The sequence below is a fragment of the Acromyrmex echinatior genome, chromosome 8 (assembly GCF_024713525.1).
Source record: "Acromyrmex echinatior isolate Ae372 chromosome 8, ASM2471352v2, whole genome shotgun sequence".
In the NCBI taxonomy this organism is placed as follows: Eukaryota; Metazoa; Arthropoda; class Insecta; order Hymenoptera; family Formicidae; genus Acromyrmex; species Acromyrmex echinatior.
In genome coordinates this window covers 12,525,977-12,552,865 of record NC_141859.1, presented here as the reverse complement: position 1 = coordinate 12,552,865, position 26,889 = coordinate 12,525,977, and the positions used below count along the sequence as shown (strand labels likewise).

The 26,889-nt window shown below is 30.7% G+C and overlaps 3 protein-coding genes and 1 long non-coding RNA gene across 8 annotated transcripts; 2 read left to right on the top strand and 2 right to left on the bottom strand.

Moving 5' to 3' along the window:
• The first annotated feature begins 27 nt into the window (after positions 1–27).
• Positions 28–2,982, top strand: Nf-YC (nuclear factor Y-box C). Its single transcript, XM_011060383.2, has 5 exons — positions 28–215; positions 1,431–1,563; positions 1,644–2,111; positions 2,188–2,361; positions 2,455–2,982. The coding sequence occupies exons 1-5, from the start codon at positions 193–195 to the stop codon at positions 2,626–2,628; spliced, it is 972 nt and encodes a 323-aa protein (XP_011058685.1). The 5' UTR covers positions 28–192; the 3' UTR covers positions 2,629–2,982.
• Positions 2,977–10,016, bottom strand: LOC147908787 (uncharacterized). 2 transcript variants are annotated; one of them, XR_015545817.1, is made up of 3 exons: positions 9,537–10,016; positions 3,903–9,079; positions 2,977–3,473 (listed from the first exon to the last, which is right to left on the bottom strand). It is a non-coding gene; the product is annotated as an uncharacterized LOC147908787 (long non-coding RNA). The 2 variants fall into 2 exon arrangements; XR_015545818.1 differs by having other exon boundaries at positions 2,977–3,463.
• Positions 8,894–23,381, top strand: eya (eya transcriptional coactivator and phosphatase 2). Of its 4 annotated transcripts, none has more exons than XM_087408362.1 (9): positions 8,894–9,024; positions 15,929–16,050; positions 17,367–17,532; positions 17,887–18,070; positions 18,172–18,307; positions 18,655–18,735; positions 19,007–19,272; positions 19,890–20,346; positions 20,671–23,381. In XM_087408362.1, exons 2-9 carry the CDS (start codon positions 15,939–15,941, stop codon positions 20,850–20,852), a joined length of 1,584 nt encoding a protein of 527 aa, XP_087264488.1. In that variant the 5' UTR covers positions 8,894–9,024; positions 15,929–15,938; the 3' UTR covers positions 20,853–23,381. The 4 variants fall into 4 exon arrangements, with proteins under 4 accessions (XP_087264488.1, XP_011058686.2, XP_087264487.1 ...); XM_011060384.2 differs by lacking the exon at positions 8,894–9,024 and adding an exon at positions 10,268–11,057; XM_087408361.1 differs by lacking the exon at positions 8,894–9,024 and adding an exon at positions 10,268–11,150.
• On the bottom strand, positions 23,075–26,878 carry 26-29-p (C1 family peptidase 26-29-p). The gene is made up of 12 exons (XM_087408359.1): positions 26,687–26,878; positions 25,984–26,036; positions 25,722–25,889; positions 25,446–25,618; positions 25,244–25,348; positions 25,011–25,170; positions 24,696–24,888; positions 24,405–24,622; positions 24,157–24,257; positions 23,863–23,994; positions 23,573–23,762; positions 23,075–23,496 (listed from the first exon to the last, which is right to left on the bottom strand). The coding sequence occupies exons 2-12, from the start codon at positions 26,021–26,023 to the stop codon at positions 23,312–23,314; spliced, it is 1,665 nt and encodes a 554-aa protein (XP_087264485.1). The 5' UTR covers positions 26,024–26,036; positions 26,687–26,878; the 3' UTR covers positions 23,075–23,311.
• Positions 26,879–26,889: the final 11 nt, after the last annotated feature.

The following is a 26,889-nucleotide window of genomic DNA, read 5'->3' as shown; positions in this document are numbered from 1 at the left end:
AGTTATGTTTTAAGAGACAGCGGCGGTATAGTAGAAATACAACCAGTCGTAATCATTGCCTCTGTCGCTTAAAAAATATTGCTTTTACTGAAAATTAAAATTTAAAAAGCCATGGCTGCTTAGTCTACAATAATAAAATAGTGTTCATATTTTTAAAAAAATCTTTTATGCAATTAATAAGTCATTACGAAAATGTCTGTGTTTTTCGTAAATACGTAAGTAAACGAACTTCTATGGTTTTTAGGTTATACATTATTATATTCTCGATACACTGTAAAATTGTATGTAAAAGGGAGGATTTTCCGCATCTACGGAATAAATAAATCTGTTCGCATTGCTTGCATTTTTAACATTCGATATTTTCGCTTTCTCTCATTTTAAGGCAAAATATGTATCTATCTCATTTTAAGTGCAAACATTTGGGGATTTCATGCAACGCGAATAGACCTATTCTTTTATTTTTTAAATGATTTATTAAAGTATTTCATAATATAGTTTACTGTATTTTTTTGCATACTTATTGCAGTAAGAAGTTTTTATATCATAGAATAATAGAAATAAATCGTACATTTTATTGCAAAAATATTTAATATGTATGAATATTATTTTGAGTTGAGATTTTGTATTGAGCATCCTTTATATTCTACGAAACCTTTATTGGGCTTTATAAAGCTTTTAGCTTTAATATATTATTTAATATTATTAATATTTCTTACTTTTTTTTATCATAGAAATTCATAGCATATTTATTTATAATTATAGTATTAACATTAGGTACATATAATGTATATATATATATATATATATATATATATATATATATATATATATATATATAATTGAAATTTTCATATTTGTGCAGGATTTAATTTATATATATTTAATAAAATCAATTATCATAAATTTGGAACTTATCATAATTTACTAACAATACATTCTTCCAAATACTTTCAGAAAAACTACACTCAGAAATCAATTTTATTCAGCTGCAAATGGTTTATAACTAATCTTCTAATTTATGACTAATTTATGACCTGCTGCTTTTTATACTCTGACCCCTACTTTCTGTCATTAAAATTAGTTCTTTGTGTATATATTTCATATATTAAGAATTTTTATGTATTTAAATGAGAAACACTAATCCTAATTAGCAGACAATGTTTTTGAAATAATTTTTAAATATTTGTTTAATGTAAAAATATCAAATAAATATTAAAAAAATATTTTTTTAAAGTTGTATGCTGATTGGGATACTAAATTGATATAATAAAAGTCTATAATAAAAGGTCTATAATAAAAGTTTTCATAAATTTAATAATAATGTTCATAATAAATAAATAGATAGAATAATAAATAAATAGAATAAAAGAAAAGATTTTTGTTTTTACAAGAGAATAGAATAATAAAAAGGATATTTTCTATATTAATAGAAATCAAGACAGCGAAGTAGAAGGCGACTCAAATGGTGACTTACAGATTGCCTCACCGGGCAGTTCCGAGGCTCAACAAGCATTGACTCATTTCTGGCCAAAAGTTATGGAAGAGATAAAAAACATCACAACTGTAAGACCAATCTGATAAAAAAAATTTACTTTTTCAGTATTTAAATAAATATCCTATTACATAAATATCCTGTTATATAGATGGATCTTAAAACGCAATCTTTACCATTGGCAAGGATAAAAAAAATCATGAAACTAGATGGAGATGTAAAAATGATAAGTGCAGAAGCACCTATGCTTTTTGCCAAAGCAGCAGAGATCTTTATACATGAACTGACTCTCAGAGCTTGGGTGCACACAGAAGATAATAAAAGACGAACTCTTCAACGAAACGACATTGCAATGGCGGTTACAAAATATGATCAATTTGATTTTCTTATAGATATAGTACCCAGAGATGAAATAAAACAAAGTAAGGCACAGAACGAAGCCACTGTACGTACATCTATGAACTCGGATCAAGTTCATTATTACTTTCAATTGGCGCAGCAGCAAGCTTCAGCGAATCAAGGTGTGCAGAATAGTGGCACTACCACGCAACCTATACAAATTGTTCAACCTTCTAGCGGGCAAATTCAGACCATAAATATTGGCAGTCCAGTAGAACAGGTATATTATTTTTTTAACTGATTAAAAAAAAAAGAATACTCTATGTACATAAATCGTTAAATTTCATCAATTTTAGGAGAGCACCAACACCACTACGGCCCAAACGGTTACGGTTCAAAGTCCACAGCAATCATCAAATCAACAAATTATTCAATTGCAACAACAACAACAAACATCTACCACACAGGGTGGAGGAATACAAATCGTACAACAGATTGTCACTCCTAGCGGTGAAATTCAACAAATACCTGTAAATATATATATATATATAAAATTTCTTTATATAATCATCAATTTACTTGTTTAACCTTGTGTTATTTTCGATCTTCTTTTTCTCTTTTAGATTCAATTGACTCCCCAGCAGTTGCAGATGATTCGCATGCAAGTGCAAGGCGGAAGTAATCAACCGATTATAATACAAACTGCTCCAATTCAGACTCAACCACAATTGATACAAGTTGCACAGGGCTCTCAAGCTCCAGTTTTTTTACAAGCCTCCAGCGCTGATACCGAATAATATTATAATTATAACTTTAATATTAATTATAATTTTTTTTAGCTATATTTAATAAACAACGTAGTATAATAAGAAAAAGATATTGCTAGCTTGTATTAACTTATCGTTTTGTAATCAAAATTATTTGATAAATTAATTAATTTTCAATTAATTAAAAATAAACATTTTTTTAAATTTATGAACAACTTGAAATAAAAAGAAAGAAATGATTGTTTGATCATTGAAATTATCAGGCAATTAATTAATGTCTAGGATAATGTATTGTGCTTCTTTTCTATTCAAATTTCTAATGTATTAATATCTATAAAATTAATGATTGTCATACAATATGTAATAAATATATCTTCATTGTAATATTGTCTTCTTTATTTGTTGTTTTCTAATAAAATGTACAGTGTACTGACAATTGTTAATAACAAAGAGAAAACCGATTTTCCATACTCGTCAAAACGAATTTTAATACTTTTATTTGCTAGAAATTCTCACTTATTTCATATGGTTCATATGTGTTGCGTGCTTTTTAAACATTCTATAGAAAGTTGTTATCCGAAAATTCTTTCTCAAGATATCTCTATTCATCGTAATCGTGCATCCAAGCAATGTTATAAGCTAATCGAAGGTTTGGTCACTGAAGCGAAATGAGGTGAATCGAAGCGATATAAGGTGAAGAATAAAGATAAGCAGCCAACGCAAGATGTAATCTGATTCGTACGTCGCGTTCCTTAGCCGCTGGCTGCCTGCTTCGCATGGCTGAGCTTAGGACTGGCTGGTGCAACTTGTATTATGTTTCACGTTGCTGCGGTTCTTGTCTGGCGAGTCTTGACGCTCAGAATCTCTACAATAGCCTCCAAATGTCACGTAAATGCACGTATTCTTATTAAATCGTTAATATATGCATTAATATTGCGCTATCAATCTTAACATAAATAAAAAATAATTTATTATTCATTTATCATGGAACGTGTATCAAATCGGAACTTGTATCATTGGCTGACAATAAATCATAAAAAAATAATGAGAGCACGAAGGTGATATAAATGATCAAAATTTGTCTCTGGTATTAACAAAATTTTTTGAAATTAAAAAATTAATTATAAATATTTGATTTTAACGTAATAATTATATTCTCGTTGTATCTAATTTTAATTCATTTTCGAGGAATCAAATTATGCGTGCGTGCGTGCGTGCGTGCGTGCGTGCGTGCGTGCGTGCGTGCGTGCGTGTGTGTGTGTGTGTGTGTGTGTGTGTGTGTGTGAAGATAAAATGAGAGCTACCTAAAAAGAGACGTTGCTGGCCGATATTTGCCAATATATTAAAACTTGATCGATCGGAATACCAATTCCCCGGGAAACCTTCGAATACACACACGCACGCATGCGCGTGCGCACACACACACACACACACACACACACACACACACACACACACATATACAGGGTGCCGAAAAGAAAATACAATCATATAAAATTTATTATACTCTTACGAAGCTTTTCGCCTACATAAAATAAATTTTTACTTGTTAGTAAAGATTTCGTCAAATGCTAACTGTTTACGTCTTCTTACTTTTCAATATTAAATACATTATAAATAAGCATTATAATTAAATTCTGTTTAAATCTATGAAATGAAATGAAAATAATAAATATATTGTTTATATTTATCTTATATGTCTCTTATGAAAAAATATTGAATTAGTAAAAAAATTAGAAAACTAACAATTGGAAATAATTCGAAAATCATTCGAATCTATAATAATATTGTATTCTATTCGTTTTAATAGTTTTTTTAATTATATAATCCAATATTTTTCCAATATAGAAAATATTTTCCACTACGAAAAATGTTTGCAGTTTCTATTATTTTATCTTATTTTTAAGTAATTGACAATTTTAAAGTTGGTAGATACAATTTTTTATTAGTTTTCTATAGTTCTCGAATGATTATAATATATAGTTGGCGCATATCTTAAATGATCAATTAGATAATAAACTATAAGAATCATATTATGAGTATTAGGAGTATTACACAATAAGATAGTATTCATGCAGACGTGATTAACAATAACCCACCGTTTTTTGTTTTGTTTTATTAGCATGGAACAAATGAAAGATATGCGTTGCATTTACTAACATTGTTACTGCGATCCTAATTGTCAGAGAAATCACGAGTACGCAGTATGTAGCATGAGGCGATGTCACATCCAGCGAAAATCTTAATCAGTAAAATAAAATCAATAAAATCATAAAAAGCATAATATAATTCAGACATAATATACGACGAATGTAATGTAATTCTACGTTGCGAAAATATAGAAAATGAAAAAGAAAAAAATAGGTGTTTCTCGCGAGAAATTCCTTATTGCCGCTGCAACAAGCGTGGAGGTGATTTTCGCGCATCTGAAAGCATTTAAAATTTGTATTCGCCAGAATTACACTGGAGCTACTGACGATCGCTCGATTTTAATTTCTCGCTGTGACTGCCCGATAGATTCTTTCCACCCCGCGATCTACGCCACTGCCTAAATACTCGGATTTCACGACATGTTTACAAAGATCCTAGAGATAAGTTGAGAATGGCCGCCGCAGCCCCATGCCTCCTCCATGGGTGTAAGGTGACAGCTGCCTGCGCCTGCGTGCATGCACATACATATACACGTGGAGTGTGGAGTGTCCTTAGCAAAAGGAAAGATATGGAAACCGAGTGACAAACATAAAACGAATTAATTATTTAAATTCGCAAGTGTTTTGTGTGTGTGTGTGTGTGTTGTGTGTATGTGTGTGTGTGTGTGTGTGTGTACGTTATGTCATTCATATTCAAACATCTTTCTCCAAGAACTATCAATGCAACTAAACAACGCAATATTCTGTCTCATTATGTAATTAATTTTCACGTTTCTGTTACTAAATTTAACAAAAGGTATGGATAAGATAATTATTTTCGGATTGTTCCTTGAAAAATGGAATTTTTTCACTCTTACTAATAAAGTTCATGTTTTTTTCAATAAATCGTAAACAATGGCGATCGATATATAATATGCTTTTGTTTTCGATACCTGAAATTGAATCGAAATGATAGAACACCCTATATAACGAAGGGAGAACGCACATACCTACTCACACTAATATCTTCGTCGTATATACGTACATCTATATCTTCCATATCACATACATAACAAACCGCAGAAGGGGGGGGGGGGAGAGAGAATATCTCGCTTACTTATCTTCATTTATCTTTGGCCCAAAACTCATTTGCAGGATCTTTGCAAGTGTCATCCACTTTTGCAGGATATATATGTATATGTATATCGCGTATTTCAAATACGCGTCGTGTATTCTTATTGAGGAAAAAAAGCGCGTTAACTTTTAAAATCTATCGAGATTATATTTACATTAACATATGTATGTCATCACATCAATCTTCATCATGTTCGTCAGTGTGTCAATACTTATATCCATTAACTCTTTGCGATTCTTTGTTGACATGATGAACTTGACATGATGATTCATGTATAATCCTCGCGAAAGTATCTGGATATTTGAAGCATTGATTGTGTGTGTGAACTTGTTATATTATGAAAACTTTCATAAATGTTCTAGACAATAAACATACATCGTTATATCTTTTATAATAATGAAACAATAACAAAAAAAATAAAATACTTAAGAATGATGATTTTTTTAAATATCGAAATTAATTTTGACAGAAATTAAGACAGAGCCTCTTTTTTTCCTCCTTTTAAGATAATATCGATTTATACATAAACGAGTTAATTTTTTTAACTAAATCGTTTGTAAAGAAAGTGAGCAAAAATTTTTTTAATTCTGAATTTTTCTAAAATTAAGAATGATGAAATTGAGCAAGAACAATAATTCATTAAATAAATAAAAATTTAAATAGCAGTCTTGGAAAAGAACTGCATCCTACAAGTAAAAATTATAACGTTACCGCTGCATATATATATATATATACATAATGTATATATATGTGCGTGCGTGGGTGTGTGTATGTTTTAACTATACATACTTCCGACCAATTTCACAAACTCCACGACATCGTATATATCTCTTTGTACCTGCACTTTTTCTAAAGTATTTGTACCCAAGTACCTGGGTGGTCAAATATATGGTATACATATGTGTACCATTAATATATTAAAGAACAATACAAGCCGCCCGCATACCTCGAAAGACTGGACCGAATTTTCTTTCTCTCTTTCCTCTCTCGCTCTTTCTCTCGCAATTTGTGAAGCTTCTGTTTCATTATATCATAAAGATATCGTACCATTCCACCATTTCTTCACTAACTGTGCAGTCGTGGCCAACCTACTACACGCCATGTCTACCTCCAGTGCACGTCTTTCTTTATATTATCCATCGCTTTTATCTCAAGTGACTCTTGCGAAACATCCGTCGAATCGATATTTCTTTCACGAATAAAGCGGTATATCGTATTTGTCCTGAGAAATACGACGATACTATAGAGTCACAACCTCCTTCGAGAGGATACTGAAAATTTGATTCCTATAAGAAGCTGATAGTATAGAAGATGGTAGATTCGTAACACGTACAGTTTCGTATTCAGCGGATGCTTTTTTAAACCGTTAAAATTTCGAAAAGAGACGTAGTCGAGTTACATACATGTTTAAAAGAAGATACTGCAATAGCATCGGATATACAAACAGTATTTTAATGTTTTTAGTTAATTTGAACCAAATGTTTGTCTTTTACGTACGTTTAAGCCAAATATAAAACGTTACGCGTAAAAATTATATTGAATATCATTTTCTAACTTGGATTAACAAAATCTTCTAGTAGGGTATCATGCTCTTACGTGAAACAAATGTGAATATATGTATAACAATATAAATTGCGGTAAATCTAACAGTATTAAATAAAGTATTTAATAAAGAGATAAATGAGATGACCTCTCTTATAAACACAAAGAGATTCTCATGTGTGCGACGTTCTGTGAAAATACAAAAACTAGGGACTGAATTACTATACTTACCCTATCCCCACATTTACCCCCAGCTATTATGTAAAAGTATTATTCTCTTTTGTCATTCGTTACAAAAGCTCTGATTAAGATGTTGATCACCATATATCCTGCGAATGCTCATTATTATTTCACGAACATGGATTTATTATCGAAGATAATATTGTATTAGCAGAGTATAATTTTCCCGGAAATTATAATAAAACAGTTAATAAAAAAGGATGTGTTAAATAAGATATATTTATGATATACGCATATTCTAACAATTAAATATATTAATTAAATATATCAAATATATTTGTAAATACACACGAAATATTATGAATACACATAGAAGCGCTCTCTCTCTCTCTCTCTCTCTCTCTCTCTCTCTCTCTCTCCCCTCTCTACTCTCTCTACTCTCTCTCTCTCTCTACTCTCTATGAAATGATACTCTGAAACAATTACAAAACGTTCGTGAGTGAAGCGCTTAAACAGGCAGGTTTCTTGAGATGCTTTTATGGTAACGTTAGCGAGACTTTTAACGAAATTTGAGAGTCCATCAAGCTGGTGGAAAACGCACAATGGATGTTGGTACAGGATGTAGAAAATTATATTGCCGTCCATGTTGTTCCTCATTTTCGTCATCGTTCTTGAAAAATGCAGACTCACCCTCGCTGTTACAGTTACATTAGCCGCAAAGAGGTTTCAAGTTTAAAAGTCTACAGCGTGAAGTTTATTCCGAAAAGATATAGCGTCTTATATGAAACAAATAATTAAAAAATTAATAAAAATACATTTACTACAAAATTTCAAGTTTTTATCTTTAATTATTATAGTTTTTATCTTTAAAAATGTTGATTTAAAAAGTTCTCTCTTAAACTTCCCTTATCTCTTTTCATATTTTAATTCTTTCAATAGAATAATCAATTTTTCTTTAATATATATTAAATAAGAATAAAAAATATATATAGATAAATAATATATGTAGTATACTTAAAGTTTTGTAAGAAATATGAGTGTAATATTAACAATAGAAAAAAGAGAATTTCACAAATAATTTTAAATTAATTCATAATTGAAGATTAGTTTCTCCCCTCAATCCATCTGCGAGATGCATGAGTTCCTTAATTTTAAAGGTTGCAGAAAACTATATTCTAATAATATTCGTAAACGACCGTTCTTTGCCTTCTATAATTTTACTCATGGTAAAGGTCCTAATTTGTTTTGTCACGCAGAGAGTGACAGAGGAAGCAGACATCTCGCGACGCCTTTATCGCGCCGTAATCGATAAAGCGAGAAAAAAGGACGCAGGGACATTCTCGCCTTCCAGGAACCCACTGTAGTATGACGTACTGCCGGTGGCGTGGACCGTGGAGGTGGACCTCCTGTCAAGAATTCTCTGTCGCCTCGTAAAAAAAGGTGGGATTGTCGCAACTTTCTCTCTCTTTCTTTCTTACTTTCTTTCTTTCTCACCCTTAAAACAAGAGATCAATTATTAATTCGAAAATTATCTCACACAAGAAAAGTTAATAAAGTTAAAAAAATATCATTAAACTGTTATATATTCGCGCCTCTCTCTTTTTATTTAATGCTAATTTATTTGGGAACAGAATAAAATCTATATAGTTAGCGCGATAGTTCAATTTAATATCAAAGGGAACGATATTTTATATGTAAACTGCATATTGCAACGATTAAAATATAAAAAACTCGCGAGCGATGCTCTTTTTTATTCTTTTCACTAATTCATGAGATTCTAAAACATGCGTCCTACGATTTTTATCAAGATCGCCCATAGATTCTTTTCGGTGTCTTCTCTGAAAACTTGTCCCGTCAGAGAGGAGCATTTATTGCCGAACGATTTGTAGATACAAATAAACAGTGACAATTATTCGAATATAGGGGGTAGATACCTCTCTTCCTCTACTCACATTAACTCGATCACAATCAGAATCTCTCTCTCTCTCTCTCTCTCTTTCTCTCTCGTCTCTTTTTGTCTCTATCCTTCTCACGCGTCGTCATCGTCGTCTCATCCTCTTTCCTTATCTCTCGCGCCATCACCCATCACACGCGCAACTCGTTATATCCTCTCGTTCTAATTAACGAACGACCTGTATGCGCCCGCCACGCTGTGCTAGTAAGAACGAGATGAAAAATGAATGAGACAAAGAAGGAAAAAGGGAATGCGCAAGAGAGAATTGCGATTAATTGCGATCTTAAACAAATAAATATGTATTATTTATTATTATTGCGTACAGATAATTTTTAAAAATAAATAATAGATAAATAATAAAAAAGAAAGGAAAACGTAAAACAAAATGATTGATAAATGATTAAGAGAAGGAAATATAATTTCTCATCCTGGAGGAGGAATTATTTTATTCACATGCATAAGCAATAATTTATGCATATAACAATATGTATATAAACATTTTGAAAAAGAAAGAAGAAAACGGAAAGAGAGAATGATAAGGATAATAGAGAAAGTCAGAGGTTAAAGGACGATGGAACATCGCAAGCAAGAGCGTGGAACAAAGAGAGCTTGGACGAGACGAAGAGGACAAAAATGAGAGAAAGAAAGAAGGCTAGTGGAAAGGTGCGACGAAGAGGAGCCGAACGAACGGGACCACGTGACCACCGGGCGGGGGTGGCAGGCGACATTTCGCATGCTCAGAACTGCTCAGCACAGGCCGCCTGCAACGTATCGCACACACACGGCGCGAGGACCCGCCGATACATCTCAATGCAACGCGCCGGGAAACGATGGTATTATAACGAGTCCATCGTGAGTGATCTTCGCCGGGAAAGCGTTTCCCAGTAGAAAAAAAAAACCGTCGTACCGGGAAAATTGAAGGCGTGCGAGCGAGTCTCTCTCGCAATCTCGCGAGCGTGGCGGTGATCCTGTCCGGGTGCAGGACATCTGACTCTGCAATCTGCATCCCTTGCGCGAACGGGCGGAGCGCTGATCTTGCGAAAGATCCGTCCGCGACTCGGACGAGGCTCTCCGATCGAAACGACGTGGATTTCATCGTTTCGACGACGTATCGCGTATTCGACGGTGTCTCTACTGTGTGTGCCGCTGTGTTGTATGTGTGTGTGTGTGCGCGTGCGTGTGTGTGCGCGTGTGTGCATGTGTATGTGTGTGTGTGCCGGGCGGTGCGCAAAACGTAACGCACGCGTAACGTAGGGTGGTGGTTGAACACGCACAGCACGATGTTTCCGTGGTTCTGGAAGATGCGAGGAAAGTGAATTCGGACGAAAAAAAAATAGCGAGTAAATGCGTGAATTCCGATACGACGTATTTACGCGCATACGCACGTAGTAGATATACGTGCGCGTTACGTATATTCCCGCCGGGATAACGATGCTGTTGTCAAGAGGCAATCGTCGACGGCATCCTTGAACACGTTTGTCGGAGCACTCTGTTTCGACTCTGGAGCCAACGACGGAACGTAAGGTTCTGATCGATGTTGCTTGATTAGATTTATCGCGAGGATTTCTCTTTTTTCAATGCTCCTGGCGGAATATTCCTTCAGACAATTAATGTACGTATATTAAATCAGGATTTGTCAGATCATGTCGCATGTCCTGACAAACAGCGATCTTATTTTTATGACAACGCGCGCGGGAATGGACCTTTTTAAAAATTAATAAAGTCTGGTAAAGCCGAAGATAGAAATACGTAGAAATCTTATAAAAATTTTTAAAAAAGTATAAAAAAGAAATTTGAAAGAAAATTATAGAAGAAAAGTATATATAAGTTGGAGTACATAATTTATGTTTTGTCGATGACATGAAAAAAATATGAATGATCGTATGAATGATCAGAATGAGTTGAAAATATGATTAGTATATTTGTATCTTTTACAAATTTTAGATGGCATTCATCAATTGTTTAAAAAAATCGGCGTTATAAAATTCATTATCTATTTCTACATAAAGTTTATTTATTTAAACAAACTTTTAATATGTCATCTTTCATATCATAATTTAGTATATTTGAAGATTACTTAAATTATTGTATTAATTTTGCGTTACGCGTTATTAACTTTAAAAGATAATTATATTTATTATAAAATCTATATTTTAAAATATTTATTAATATGCTTTTTTTTTTTCATGCACAGAGTTTCATTAACATTTTACTAATTATCTATTTTCGGAGGAACACACTTTATGAAGAGATAATTACCTATCCTTTTCACACATGTTAATTATGTCAGAAATTTAAATTGTCCTGATAAGAACACACGAATATTCTGTACATGCACGTTTTTCCTAAAATTGCTAAATAAATGAGAAAAAGAGAGAAAGAAAGAGGCGAGAATTGCTGCTCGCGGATGTTCGCACACACGCATGAAACGTCATTATCAATTGAGCATGCGTAACTTATGCATCTCATTCGGCTCGTTAGAGCAGTAATGTATTTTAATTGGCCATTGCGTAGTATTAGACAATACGGTCTCTCCAAAAAATTTGTCGTGTAGGTTACCAATAGTTTTATCGAACTATATTCGCAACAATTTATCAAACGATGCACACAAATAAACAACGTGCATAGAAGTGATCAAGTCTTAATATTTACTTTTTTGTGAGTGACTTTACAGTGAAAGACTACATAGTTTAAAATAAAAACAATGTAAATGTAACACAAGGATATATGAATAAAAACCGAATTACAGTTGCTAAAACATAATCATATTTCAAATAAAATAAAATAAAATAGACGTTTCGACGAAACAATTAGGTCATTATCAATGTTGTTACTTGTTCCGGTAGATATAAAAATAGTTACATGCTAATGGTTATACATTTGCAAGTTGAACAATTTATATTCTAATTATAATTATATACGATTAAACTAGTTGCATAAAATAAAGTGACAAAACGCAATTTAATGTACTGTATGTTCCTTCTACCTCTTTTGTTCATATGTGTTACATTTATATTGTTTTGACAAGTGAGCTTTATATATATTTTTTTTAAATAAAAGTAAAATATTATTTCAAAAAATTATTATTCATAACGTCTTAAATTGTTCTCAGCGCTGTAGACTATGTTAATTAATATCTCTCTATTCATTTACAGTTTACTCATGTTGAAATTAAAAAAATAAAATATATATTAATTAAAGGTTATTTATTCGGTTAGATGAATAAGATTTTAATAAAAAAAATCTTAGACGTTATGTGACATTTAATAATTAACATTCTATATGAGCAATATAGTATTATTATGAAACTAATCCAGCTATTATGAAAAAAATCTCAGAAAAATGATATTTTTTTAAATAGAATAACAGTGTCACAAAAAAATAAGTATTAAAACTCATAATAGTAAATTTTCTCAAGAAATAATAAATTTAACTATTACGAAAAGAAAATGATTAAAAACATTATTTTCAAAAGCATCTATTTTATATATTCTTTGATGCAGGTAGGTTCGGACAAAAAGCTTTTGTCTCGATAAACTTCTCTTGTGTAGCCATCCTTAGGCTTTTCCCTCTCTCTCTCTCTCTCTCTCTCTCCTCTCTTCTCTCTTCTCTCTCTCTCTCTTCAACGGTCGACAACGTAAACCAAGCCATTAGATGGACGAGAGAAGAGACCTGCGGATAAGTACTAAACAACGGCATTCCTCTTGTTTCGCTGCATTTCGTTTTCCCTGACGGTTGACAGACAGACAGCCAGTCAGACAGCAAGCTAAGCAACTCGCCCGTGATAAACACTTCGGCACAGGCTTTTGTTTAGATAAGCGAAGTGCCTTTCATCTTTCGCTTCGCTGTACATTAAGATATGCAACTCGGCGCAGCGAAATGAACTGCGACGCTATATAGAGTGACAACAAATTTATGTCTCTATATTCAGCGTGATAATATTTGATCAATCTGCAGAGTTGGATTTTTTAAATTTTTTTGCATGAAATGTGCTAGAAAATCGTAATTTATTCATCAAATTCAGAACTCGATCTCTTCACGATACTTTACTCCAGTATGATACACGCATATATATATATATATATATATATATATATATATATATTTATATAAATTTATAAAAATCGTTCGCCATCAATAAAATGAAAATTTTCCAAAGTGAAAATGATGAATTAAAGAGCTGAACTGCTTCTGCAATCAGTTATATTTTCGTTACACTTTTTTAACGATGATTTAATTTCATTCAGAGAATGTTAATTATAGTCTTTGATGAGCTTCCTTCAAAGCAATCATACTTAAAGATTCTGTTATCAAGATACTTAAATTGATCATCATTATCAGCTGGAAAGTCAAGTTGTACTATTATTTGAAAAGAGATTGCATATAGAAATGTATGTGGGACAAGAGTGATCACATCTCGAGGAACTCTTGAAGGTATCTTTCACATCATCATACGAAATATGTATGAGACATATGTACGCGCACGCATAAGGGCGGAGTGCAGATATAGATAGTGACTTGGCAACATAAAGAATACATAATGCAAAGCATCGAGGAGATTCCATTGGCTGGTTTCGGTGCCTCATGGTGTACGCCTACCCAACCAGTCACTCCACCTCTTCGACACGCAATTGGCAGACAATAATCGAGTTCTCACGCGAACGAGCAGCCTTGCGATCTTACAGGTGCGATCTTTTTTCACCTGCAAGATTGCGTTAATGCATTATCGTTCGACGCAGAGTCGTTAATGCCTTGGATTTAGCTGTTTATTAGGGTATAAATTCATAACTCCGCATGTATCATTAAATTACAAATTGTTGGAATAAAAAAATAGTCATATATATGGTATACATACATACGCACGCACACACACACACACACACGCGCGCGCGTGTGTGTACATATAGATGTTAAAATTAATAAATAATGAGGATTTAATATATCAAAAGATTTAATATATCAAAATAATATGTTTCGATTACACCGAGTCTTCGTCAGTAAATAAAATATATATTCAATTAATAAAACGGTATAATTAAGCATCATGAAAGAAGTATCCAAATAATACAAAGTCTATAATTGCAATATAAGGCGTCTTTAAGTAGTCCTTTAGGTGCAAAAAACATCTTATCTTATGATCCGATTTTAAGATACTTTTTGTCTGTATTAATCGCAACGTTTTACCAACAAAGGTATAAAGGTGCTTAATAATGCCTATTTTAATATCCTTGACGAACTCTGATATCAAAATACAACGCTAAACAATATATACAAACACAGTTTGTTATCTTACATCTTTCCTCGCTTTATTGCGCCGAATCAACATGTTTACAGTTTATTTCATCAACGCCAATTACTTCGGTCCTATGTGAAAGATTTGAATTAAGAAATAATCGTTTCTGATTTAAAAAAAGACACACATACAGTTCATTCTTCCTTTGACTGATCATATGTAAGTTTACATATAGAAATTTTTATTTTCTATTGATCACATTTGATATTAATAACATTTGATGAAATAACATTAAATTTTGATTTCTATATGGTCATTATTCTGATATTAATTAGTGTGTTTTTATCTATTAAAATAACAGTTATTTTCGAGAGATAAGAACTAGCGTCGATGACTATCAGTCATTATTGAGAGTTGAGACATAATTGGGACTCCTCGTAGACGAATGTAACATATAGACACAATTAATATTAATGTTTATCACATGACTTAATTTAACATTTCTCGCTACCGAATCGATATAATTTTAACCTTTTAACTGCATGAACCACCAAACCTCATCTTTTCATCTTCGATTATTTTATGTCAAATTTTATAATTTATTATTTCTGATTTTTAATTTGCTTAGATTTGCGTGATTTTTTAAATGATTTTTTGGAAGATCCTCTTTATTTATGAAATTTAATCTTGCGGTTAACACTTTTTTATGACGCTTAATTAGTGTATCTCTCTTATTAATTAATTTTATTTTATTTATTTTATTAGCTGACAAAGACTTAGTGTCAAAATGTACTATTTTAATCTTATGATATTAAATAATATTATTATTTTTATTATTTATAAATTTTAATATCTTATTTCTTTAGCTCATTCTTCAGTCTTCACCCTCTTACGTAGAGATATATACTTTTTATTGGTATATTAAAACACATACGTTTTTATTTATGGATTCTTTCTCCTCTCTCTTTCTCTCTCCCCCCTCTCCCCCCCCTCTCTCTCTCTCTCTCTCTAATTATCTCGTATCTTTCCAATAAAGATCGACACCGATAATTTTTAAATTATGAGCGCGATACAATTTTACTTTTTTGTCACAATGTTTATCTATTCTTTTATCATGTTCTCGATATAGAGAGACACATCGATAATTGTTATTACAGATAGAGTGATATGTTAACCGAAGACAATGATCCGACAAAACCAGCAGGGGTTTTAGACAATGCTGGCAACGTGTCTTCCTCGACAGAAGCCTCGGTACAGCATCCTCGCGCCGCAAACAATGGTAGATATAACATGCAGCTACATTGGCGTAGAATAGATGCATTGCTATATAGATTCAAAATTAAACAATTGTGTGGGAGATTTTATTCTTTCCTTTTTACATACAATATATTTATAAGTAAAAACTTAAATAAATTTGATTTCTTCATTAATATCTAATTTATTTGCCAGTACGCTCATCTCATACTTTAACCGCTTTGCATTTTGCTATTTTTACATTTACTACAATTATCAATGTTGTGAAAATACAATTGAAAAAAGAACGGCAATCAATGTCGTGAATCATTAAGCAAAAATATATATATGAGGAGCAGACTTCTAAAACGCATTTTGTCCAAGATTTCATTTTTTGAGTTAAAGATGGCATAGTGTTCAATATTGAGAGACTCATATTTTAAACTATTCTACGATGTTCTGAAAACATTTCTACATCAATTTATGTGCTGAAAAAAATCTTGATATTCGAAGTACATTACATCTTTTAGAACTAGAAACAAACAAAATGTATTTGTTTAACATTTTTAGCAATTTTGTTTAGCAATTTTGTTGAACATTTCACATCTTATTGATTGGCAAAGTTATTATTTTCTGTGGCTAAGGCGCGCAGTTTTCTTGTGGCTTTCTTTCTCGTTTTCTAAAAATTATAAATTTTGGACAAAACGCATTTTGAAAGTTTGCTCCTCATTATGTTATGAGCAATATAATTAATTCGACATTTATACATAACATTTGGCCAATATGGATAATATCTGCTTTAATAAAGCCAGTCATTATGCATTATACCCGAATTAATCAAATTTTTCCATTACATATATGTGTGTACACACGCGCGCGCGCACGCACACACACACACACACACACACACACACATACACACACACACACACACACACACACACACACAGATACAGACATTTCGGAAAACTGCTTTTATAAACAAAATAATAAATAAATTAAACATAAAAAATTTAAATGAGCTCAAATTAAATAACTAATAATATAATTTTATTCATACTAAAAATGACAAAAAACAATCGAACATTTCAAAAAACGACGAAACATTTCGAATTTAACTAATGTCCGTTTCTACCAATATAAATTAACATTAATCTCGTTTAACTTACTTTTTATTTTCTTCTAGTTCTAGTTTCTGACAAATAAATTAACTCGAGATTAAAATTGATCTACATTGGACTTGTTTCTCAATGAAAGACTCTTTCTTAATGAAAAATTATAAAGTTAAATCAGAAATAAGTATATACTTAAACTCAAAGGATTCAGAATATAAAACAAAATATTTTATCATTTTCATACAAGAGACCGAAGTTAAGAACGAGGTGCAAGACTGTCCTGAAAATGATAGCGTACCTGGTGGTGAACTGTATATTGATGAGAATGCCGAGGAAAAGGAGCAGGAGTATCCAGATTCGATAGAAAAAGCAGATTACGGATCCCTATATGGCGCCAACCAATATTATAACAGGTATTTAACATTAATTGTTACGCGCTAGATATACAGTTCAGTGATTAAATGTCTCTTAATGAGATTAATTTTATTTTGAAAAATGATTATGATAAAAAGATATTTAATTTACTGGAGTTATATATTTTAAATAAAATGATAAAATACAGAAGATATACTTGCTGTATAAAATACTATCACATGTATCTTTTGTATCTTTTGATAATTCTTTTTAAAAGATCAGATTATAGTCTCGTATAATCGTCGAACTGCATTTATGTATTACACATGTGTAAAATCAATTTGATTTGCACATAAATAGATTTTGATTATCCAAAACAGTTAGTTTTTATCATGGCTTTTTCTCTTTCATAGCTTATATAACTCGCCACCTTACGGATCAACGACAGCTTCGAAAAACGCATCGAGCTTGCAGAGTTCATACTTAAGCTCTTATACATCGCCAAGCTCGATGACGCAATATCCGTCCTATGCCAGTTACAATAGCGGGACAACAACCTTCCCAAATATGGCGCAAAATATATCATCGGCTTCTCAGGTAAGAACGAACACGATACGTTCGATTTTTTGTTCCATTTTCAACTTTGATTTTTTTCTCAAATTACGAATGATTTTACTTCTCTTACTCTTCTTTTACAGAAATTAGATTATAGCGCTTACAGCAGTAGTTTATACGGAAACGACAGGGTACCGCTCCAGTATTCCGGATATTATCCTGTGGCCGGTTATCATGCACCACCTACTTCATTTAATATCGGAAACATCAACTTCGCTGGTAATTTTTTAAATGTTACGCGCTTTCTTATTTTTTACAAGATGTAAATGAAATTTCTTTTTAAAAAAAAGTAAACTAATTATAACAGCTATATAAACTATTGGAAAGACAATGATACAAAATAAAACTTTTATATTTAAGTCATTTAATTGGGTGATGGTTCAAGTTTAATTTTGAAAACTATTCAGTTTAAATGTGTCGCGTTAATATTTTGAAATTTTAATATTTTGACTCCCATAACAACTGATGTAGATAAGAAATTTTACAATTCAAACAAAAATTATTCGCACATTTAATTTTCCTCTATCAAATAGTCGTAATTAACGTTATTTTATATGTGTAAAAAGATTCGACCAAGTCGCTCACATTGGACGCAACGACGCACGATGCAAGCGATCTGACTGCACGGGAAACCACAAATATTGAAGGTAATATTGTATATAATCTTTATATATATACGTGTATATATATTAGGTCATTTAAAAAGTATCCGCGGTTTTTTGTTCAATTTTTGAATGAAAAAACCGCGGATACTTTTTAAATGACCCAATATATATATTTATATATATATATATATACACACATTATCAAAGGGATATTATACATATAATTTTTGAAAGAATATTTAAAAGAAAGGATATATATGTATATAATGGAAAAGAAATATTTGTAAAAAAATCTGTATGACGACTTTTATAGTGGCAACGACGAAGCCATGCAGACGCGGAAGGAGACAGAGCGGAAGTGGAAACAGTATCGGTTCCGCGGATACGACGGAAGCCGGCCCCGAGCGTATATTTATTTGGGACCTCGACGAAACCATAGTTGTGTTTCATTCCCTGCTAACCGGACAATTCGCCACTAAATACCGTAAGGATGCAAGTCTTCTAGCTCAAGTGGGGTTCAGGATGGAGGAGATGATATTCAATTTGGCGGATACGCATTTTTTCTTCAATGATGTCGAGGTGATAAAAATTTCTTAACATGTATAAATTTTAAACGGGATGATTACTGCAGAAGTAAAATATTTAAATAATTTTTATAGATTCAAAGATAAAAAGATGTTTATAATTATCCTACGTATAAATACTTAACTAACATTTTATACAATAATTTAAATAACATTTAATCTTAATGAATATATAATTATTTATTTTATTTTCTAAAAAAGTACTTTCTAGAAAATACTTTCTAGAAAACAATACAGAATGTTACTTATTATTTATAAATTTGCAAATAATACTTGAGATATTTGATTTAAATATTCTGATATGATTCATTTCCTAGATGGAAACTTTTCCGAAAAGGAAACTTCCATAAGCTGACCATGTGTCTTTTAAGAACTAACATCTGCAAACTTATGTGACTATTTGTATAGTATAACGATTAGATTTCAGCTAGAAACACAATGAATTTTTGAATATTTTAGTTCGAGAGTAAAAAAAATATCAAAGCCTAAATGAGCCATATTTGAACCATATGCTTTGTAATATAGCTATATACGTGTATATATACTGATTCGTATTTTCACATACAAATTTAAATTTGCAAAAAATTCAGCGTATTATTTTTTCTTTCGCAGGACTGTGATCAAGTGCATATAGATGATGTTTCGTCGGATGACAACGGACAGGATCTGTCATCCTACAATTTCGCGACTGACGGTTTCCAGTGCGCGTCTGCAAACAATGGGATATGCCTGGCATCCGGTGTGCGAGGAGGCGTCGATTGGATGAGAAAGCTAGCGTTTCGCTATCGTAAAATCAAGGAAATCTATTGTAATTATCGGAATAATGTGGGTGGTCTCTTAGGGACAGCCAAGCGCGAACAATGGCTACAACTGCGTTCCGAGATCGAAATGTTGACCGATAATTGGTTGACGTCGGCAGTAAAGTGTCTGAACATTATCAACAAGAGAAGCCATTGCATCAATATTCTAGTAACGACTACGCAGCTGGTACCCGCACTCTCCAAAGTTCTGCTATTTGGCATCGGTGGAATATTTCCTATAGAGAATATATATTCGGCTTCCAAAATCGGTAATTATCAAATATAAAGAAATAATTAAATATAATTATCCAAAAATATAATTATACAGGATGTCTCAAACTGTGAACTTTGACACATCGCTTGTAAACAGGTAGAGCGGACTAAAGTAAGTCGAAAAATTCTCTACCGTTTTGTAATTTTTGCAATAGTTAATGAGGTATTAATTTTTAAAGATATTAGATAAAAGAGTAATTGATCTATCTGTTCATAAGCGATGTGCCAAAAAATTTAAAATATCCTATCATTTGATCACAAAGCGAGATTTTAGCCATTCTTTTATTTTTTTCATAGCATAAGTTATGTTTTTGTTTTAGGAAAGGAGAGTTGTTTCGGTAGAGTGGTTGCCCGATTTGGCCGTAGATGTACGTATGTGGTAATAGGAGACGATTCTGACGAGGAAACAGCAGCGCGAGCACACAACTTTCCCTTTTGGAGGATAAATAGTCACTCAGACACTCAAGCCCTCTATACTGCCTTAGAAATGGGATTTCTTTAATCAAAAGTATATATGAAAATCAGTCTCTACCAGAAAACATTTCGGTCGTATGAAAAATTGCATGACGTGTATTTCTGTGCGATTTACAAAAAAAAACTAGCGAAAAAGCTATGCTTAACCAGGGAATGGAAGAATTACTATTCCGTTACTTTTTCCTTTTTTATAATAACAATTTGATGATGACGTAATTTTTTTATAGCTATAATGATAACTAAGAACGCACTAAAGTTGGGAAAGCCACTTTGAAAAGTAACTTGCATCATCACGCATTTACTTATACCAGAAAAAATATTATATATATGGACATATTTTATATATAATTTATATATAATTGTATAATTCTTAAAATATATGTCAAAATTTTTTATATAATTATATATGAAACATTTTTTCCAGGTACTAAAAAAAGTAATTTATAACGAGTAACGATATAACATTAATCTTTAAAAATAACGACTAAAAAGTATAGTGATCAGTTATGAATGCTAATTAATTTTTTCAATAACGTGACTTTTCCTGATGTTATTACAATTATAAAAAAATTACCAAATCGTTATTATAACGATAATGATTAGAAAAGTAACGGATATTATTTTAGATAAGTATTACCTACCTTCCTTTCATTCCCTGTGCTTAAAACACACACATACATTCCTTCACTTTCTTTTTCTGGAACAGCTCTTTTCATTCCTATAACTTTTATCGTATGTAATATACATAAAAGAAGGAAAGTTGACACTTTCGCAACTATTATAATTATACTCGCCGATATTAAAATAATTCGCGAGTAATTTGGTCGGACATCTTGTCCGCAAGTGATATAGAATGAAAGTAAAATTTTAGAAATAACAAAATTCGAAGAAACAAAGATTTGTGTATAATAAAATTCTTTCGGACAATTTTCTAGTGTTGGCACTTAGTCACATGTACTATATAAACTGAAAAATAGAATCTGTGAAAAATATATATAATAATATACGTTTCATGTACTTAAATGCACTACATTTGCATCTTTTTTCTTTCGATAATAACAAAATCAAAGGATTTAACTTTAATATCCCTGGCGAAAAAAAATTCTTATGAAAAAGTACATAGATTGAGACAAGATCTTAGAAATTCTTAATTTTTCGTAGATATTTGTAGTGAGAGGTAGAATGAGGTTTGTTTGTTTTAGAAATTCTTAGTTTTTCGTAGATATTCGTAATGGGACATAAAGTAGTGTTGTTTGAGGACGAAGGCTTTCTTGGCTTTTCAAAATACTACTCTACATATCCTACTATGAATATCTATGAAAAACTAAAAATTTCTGATTTTATCTCAATATATAAATTTTCATAAAAATTTTTCCGTCAGAGATGCGCTAATAGATTCTAATTCTTTTTTCATTAATATAGTTTACACAGCCTGTATGAACATCATTTTTCACAAATTGTAACTATATAGTTTACTTAATATCCTTTCACGTGCAAAGAATTAGTTTATTATTCGTTAATTTCCATTAATTATGTCTGCTTTATACCTGTTTGTCATATCACATGTATTTTTTTACATTCCTTTAGCATTTATCACAAATATAAACGACATTATGTATATTTTGAAAGTATCCATATCAATTACACATTATATACAAATACCATATAATAATCTTACTGAACATAAATGCATTAGAAAAAGTATTTATATATTTGTAAAAATATATAGTTATAACCATATTTTGGAATTGTACAAGGCTATTTGACAAACGAAAAAATGCATTAATATAATAAAAAAGAAAGAACGAATTAGTATAATTGCTAATTACGTTGACATCGTTATATGTAAAAACAGTTTATAAAAATTTTTTGAATATATCGTATCATTCGTTAAAACTATTAATAAAAATATAATTAAAAATATAATATGTAATGACCGTTCGTGTTTAAAAAAAAAAAAGATTGCGAAAGTGAAAGTAACTTTATCCTTTGATAAAAAAAATAATGCATCAAGTCTATGTTAAATTACATGTGGTACTAATTTAATATCAACTATTCCGAAAATAAATTAATATTCTAAGATTCTGTTTTACTTATACATATATGCCTAAATTTCATAAAGAATTCTGCTTATTTCTGCTGTTAATATAAACTTCAAATTGGAATAATATTTGGTTCAATGTATAATATTTTTATTTTATTTCTTAAATATTCATTCTTGATATTAATAAAAAAATGTTTAATAGACACTTTTTATAATTACGAAATGTTTTATTTTTTTATTATATAGTATAATCACATTTTTCCTACACTAAATACGATTTTCAACAATTTATTACACTTTGTTCATTATGAAATATAACTAAGTAACTAAATAACGAAATATATTTTAGCTTCTTAATTTTCTAAATTGTGTTTGAATATTTATTAATTAGAAATACCAGAGAGCTTAAATGATATGACCAATTCTTAGAGATAAAACTATAATTACATAGTAACATATGTAGGAGCAAGAAGAACTCCGCAATTGTCATCCTTTTGCGCCATTAGAATATATCCGTCATTACCCCAGTAATTAGACCAAGAATTTTTTATCAGCCAATAACCTTTTCCATTCATAGTACCATATCCAACAGCCAAAACAGCATGATCTAATTTATTCTCGGTGTTACCTATACACGAAAACATAATTGAGTAACATATTAGTAAATTTTTTCAATATTATAAATAAAAGTTTATAAATCTTACCACAAGCTGGGTCATAATACACTCCGTGAGAATAAAAAGAAAATGTTTTGTGAGAAGCATCGATAGCAACAGAGATAGGACCATGTTTAGCAATAGCGATTTTCAAAGCTTCTACGCTACGTGGAGTGACGTTAACAAAACCTGTGATCTTGGCTGTTAGTGTTACATTGTTTATATGACAATATCCATCCTAAAAAGAAAAAGATTCCTTTGGTTCGCACATTACAAATTATATTAATAATCAGATATCGTTTTCAGTTTTAATAAATGTAATCGAATATATATTTTACCTGTCCTAAATAATCACCATAATCCTCTTCAGTAGGTAAACCACCATGTTTCATTATCCACTGATATGAACGAAAATCTTCTCCACCATCGCATCCGTTGTTACCAAATCCCCATGAACAATCGATGAGAGCCTGCAATATTAATACTACAATATTATTGATCTACGATATAAATATTATATATATTATTACATATTATATTATACAATATTATAACACTTGGCATTATTTTATCAAACAAAAGTTAATAATTGAATAGGAAAAAAATAAATTTTGATACTTCACGCTGCTTACCTGTTGAGATAAACGTACTAATTTATTATACTTCATGTAATATGCCCCTTCTACCGCACCAGTAGTACCAAAACTCCAACAAGAACCACAAACAGACTGATCTATTTAAATAAAGTACACATATTAATATATATTTAATATGATATTTAATGTATATATTTTATATATATATATATATATATATATATATATATATATATATATATACATAAAGTATATACATTAAATATAATATTAAAATTACAAACCTTTGATTGGCGTTACAGCGCCATACAGCCTCCAATCTATACTATCGGGAATATCTGTAATTTCCTTTTCGATATCATGCGAGAATGATGCTCCACCATTATAACCTGGGGTGTATTGCTTGCCTCGTAAAGCCTTTAATTCGAGATCGCTATGATCTACCAAATGATTTATCTCTAACTGATAACCCAAATTGGCACGATTTATAGAATGAATAAACCTGAAAATTATTTACATGAAGCAATTATTTTTGAAATAATAACAACACAATATCCATTGTGGCATAAGTGTACCTGATATTTTGTCTAAATAAATCTTTACGATACATATGATCCAAGTCATCTCTGTAATTTTTATTGTAAATTTTTTTAAATTTATCAAATGCTTCATGCAAATGATCCTCATAATTATGTATGAATTCACGCATTGGGTTAAAGGTATATATATGATTTTCACCTGGACCTGGGAAGCTGACGCACTTATCATCTACAAATAATTTTCTTTATAATAATAAATTTAATACAGTAATTGTTTTACTATAATTAAAAAAAAACTTTATATCAGTTAATAGCAAGTGGGAAAAAATATATATTAAGAATTATAAATACCTTCTTTAATATTAAAGACATCATCAGAAGGTTTGTCAGAGGAATACCAATCATACTCCAAGTAATAATGATCATAATGTGAACCTAAAAGACTATTAAATCCTTTCATTTCATATCTCATAGGAATAGGTTCCTTCACTTTTGGTAGATACGGTGATTTCTATAAAGATTATTTTCTCCAAATAGAACAGATTTATTTATTTTATCATATACACAAATAATTTTATTCTTACCTTATAACGTATCCAAAGAGTATACTTATTTGTTTTGTCCCCAATTTCTTGTACAAGTCGCCATTTCTCGCACAGTAATCCATTAATCATTTCTTCTCCAATACACTATGTATAAATTTCAGTAAAAGCTACTTATATTTTTTTTTATATGTATATACATATCTATAATTTATAAAATTGCAGAAATTCTAATTTTACTAACCTCCATTTCAGGTGTATCTGGAAGAATAGATTGTGGTTGTATTTTAAAATCACTAGTACCATTCACTTGAAGACATGTTTCTTCATTACTAACAGTTTCTGTTGTAATAGGTGCTATTTTTATACTCGCTCCATATTGTCCTTTGTGAGCCAATTGAAAAGTTTTAACCATTCCTATTAGAAAAAAAAATATTATGATATTATGTGTATTATACCAAACAGGTCTAAATTAAAAATAGATAATAAATAATTAAAGATTTTTATTATTTTTTAATACCTCCATAATAATCAATCCTACTAGATCCACTGTTGCCATCATACCAAGCATAGAAAGGTTCTCGAATTTCTGCATATGGAATATACAATGTTCCTTTCACTGTATATGTTTTACTGAATGTTGGAGCTGTTAAGGTTGTTTTAGAAAGTGCCACTGTACAACACATTCCTACAAAATTTAAAAAATATTATATATAAGAGAACATACATATAATAAATAAGAAAAAGTTACTAATGTATATCATTACTTAAGTATAACTTACCATAGAATATTAGGAATATAATATTTCTAAAGTTAGACATTTTCAGTATATCTCTGAAATACATAACATATGGATGAATATGATATAAAATATTTATCATCAAAATTTATTATCAAAATATTTATTCTGATACAGCTGACATGGCTGACCTAATCAAAGTATTATATAATACATTGATTAAGACAGGATCATATATATTATACATATGGCAATAAAATTAAACTATACATTTATTACGATGATTTATATAAAGAAGATATAATAAGGACAAGACATATTGCAGCAATGAAATAATCATTATCAAATATCTATCGAGAGAGTAGAAACGTTATTGTATATTGGCAAAACTGCTGGTGTACAAGGATACATACGCAAATAAATAAGATTAAAAATATTTAATATCAGTTTTTACATAATAAAACTACATCATATAATAATAGAAATAAGTAGAAATATACGTCAAAATATAACTACTGCACTGTTAAAAAGAAATTAATAATTTTCAAATATTGGGGGAAAAATGGAACTCCACATTTGTTTTATTTTTTGTAAACATTATTGATAACGTCATGATGATATTATCTTGGTTTTGTGGAAAGCACTAACTTTTATGTATTTATTTTATCCATCTTAGCAAAAACATCATGGTAATTTACTAATTTAGAACGAAAAGACTTAATCATGTATATAATATAAAATTTACCTCAATATTGTTATGCAGAAAGGCCTGTCTTTCGAGAAAACAGATAATGACTGATTATGCCTGGAGCTTGGAGTACAATGAATCAACTTTTTTGTATCTATTTACGTTCGGAAATTTCGAGGAGAATCAGAGGAGAATAACGGGGAATTTCTTTTGTTAATGTGAAGTTGAGTAGCACTGGCGACCGATTTAGCCCATGTCGT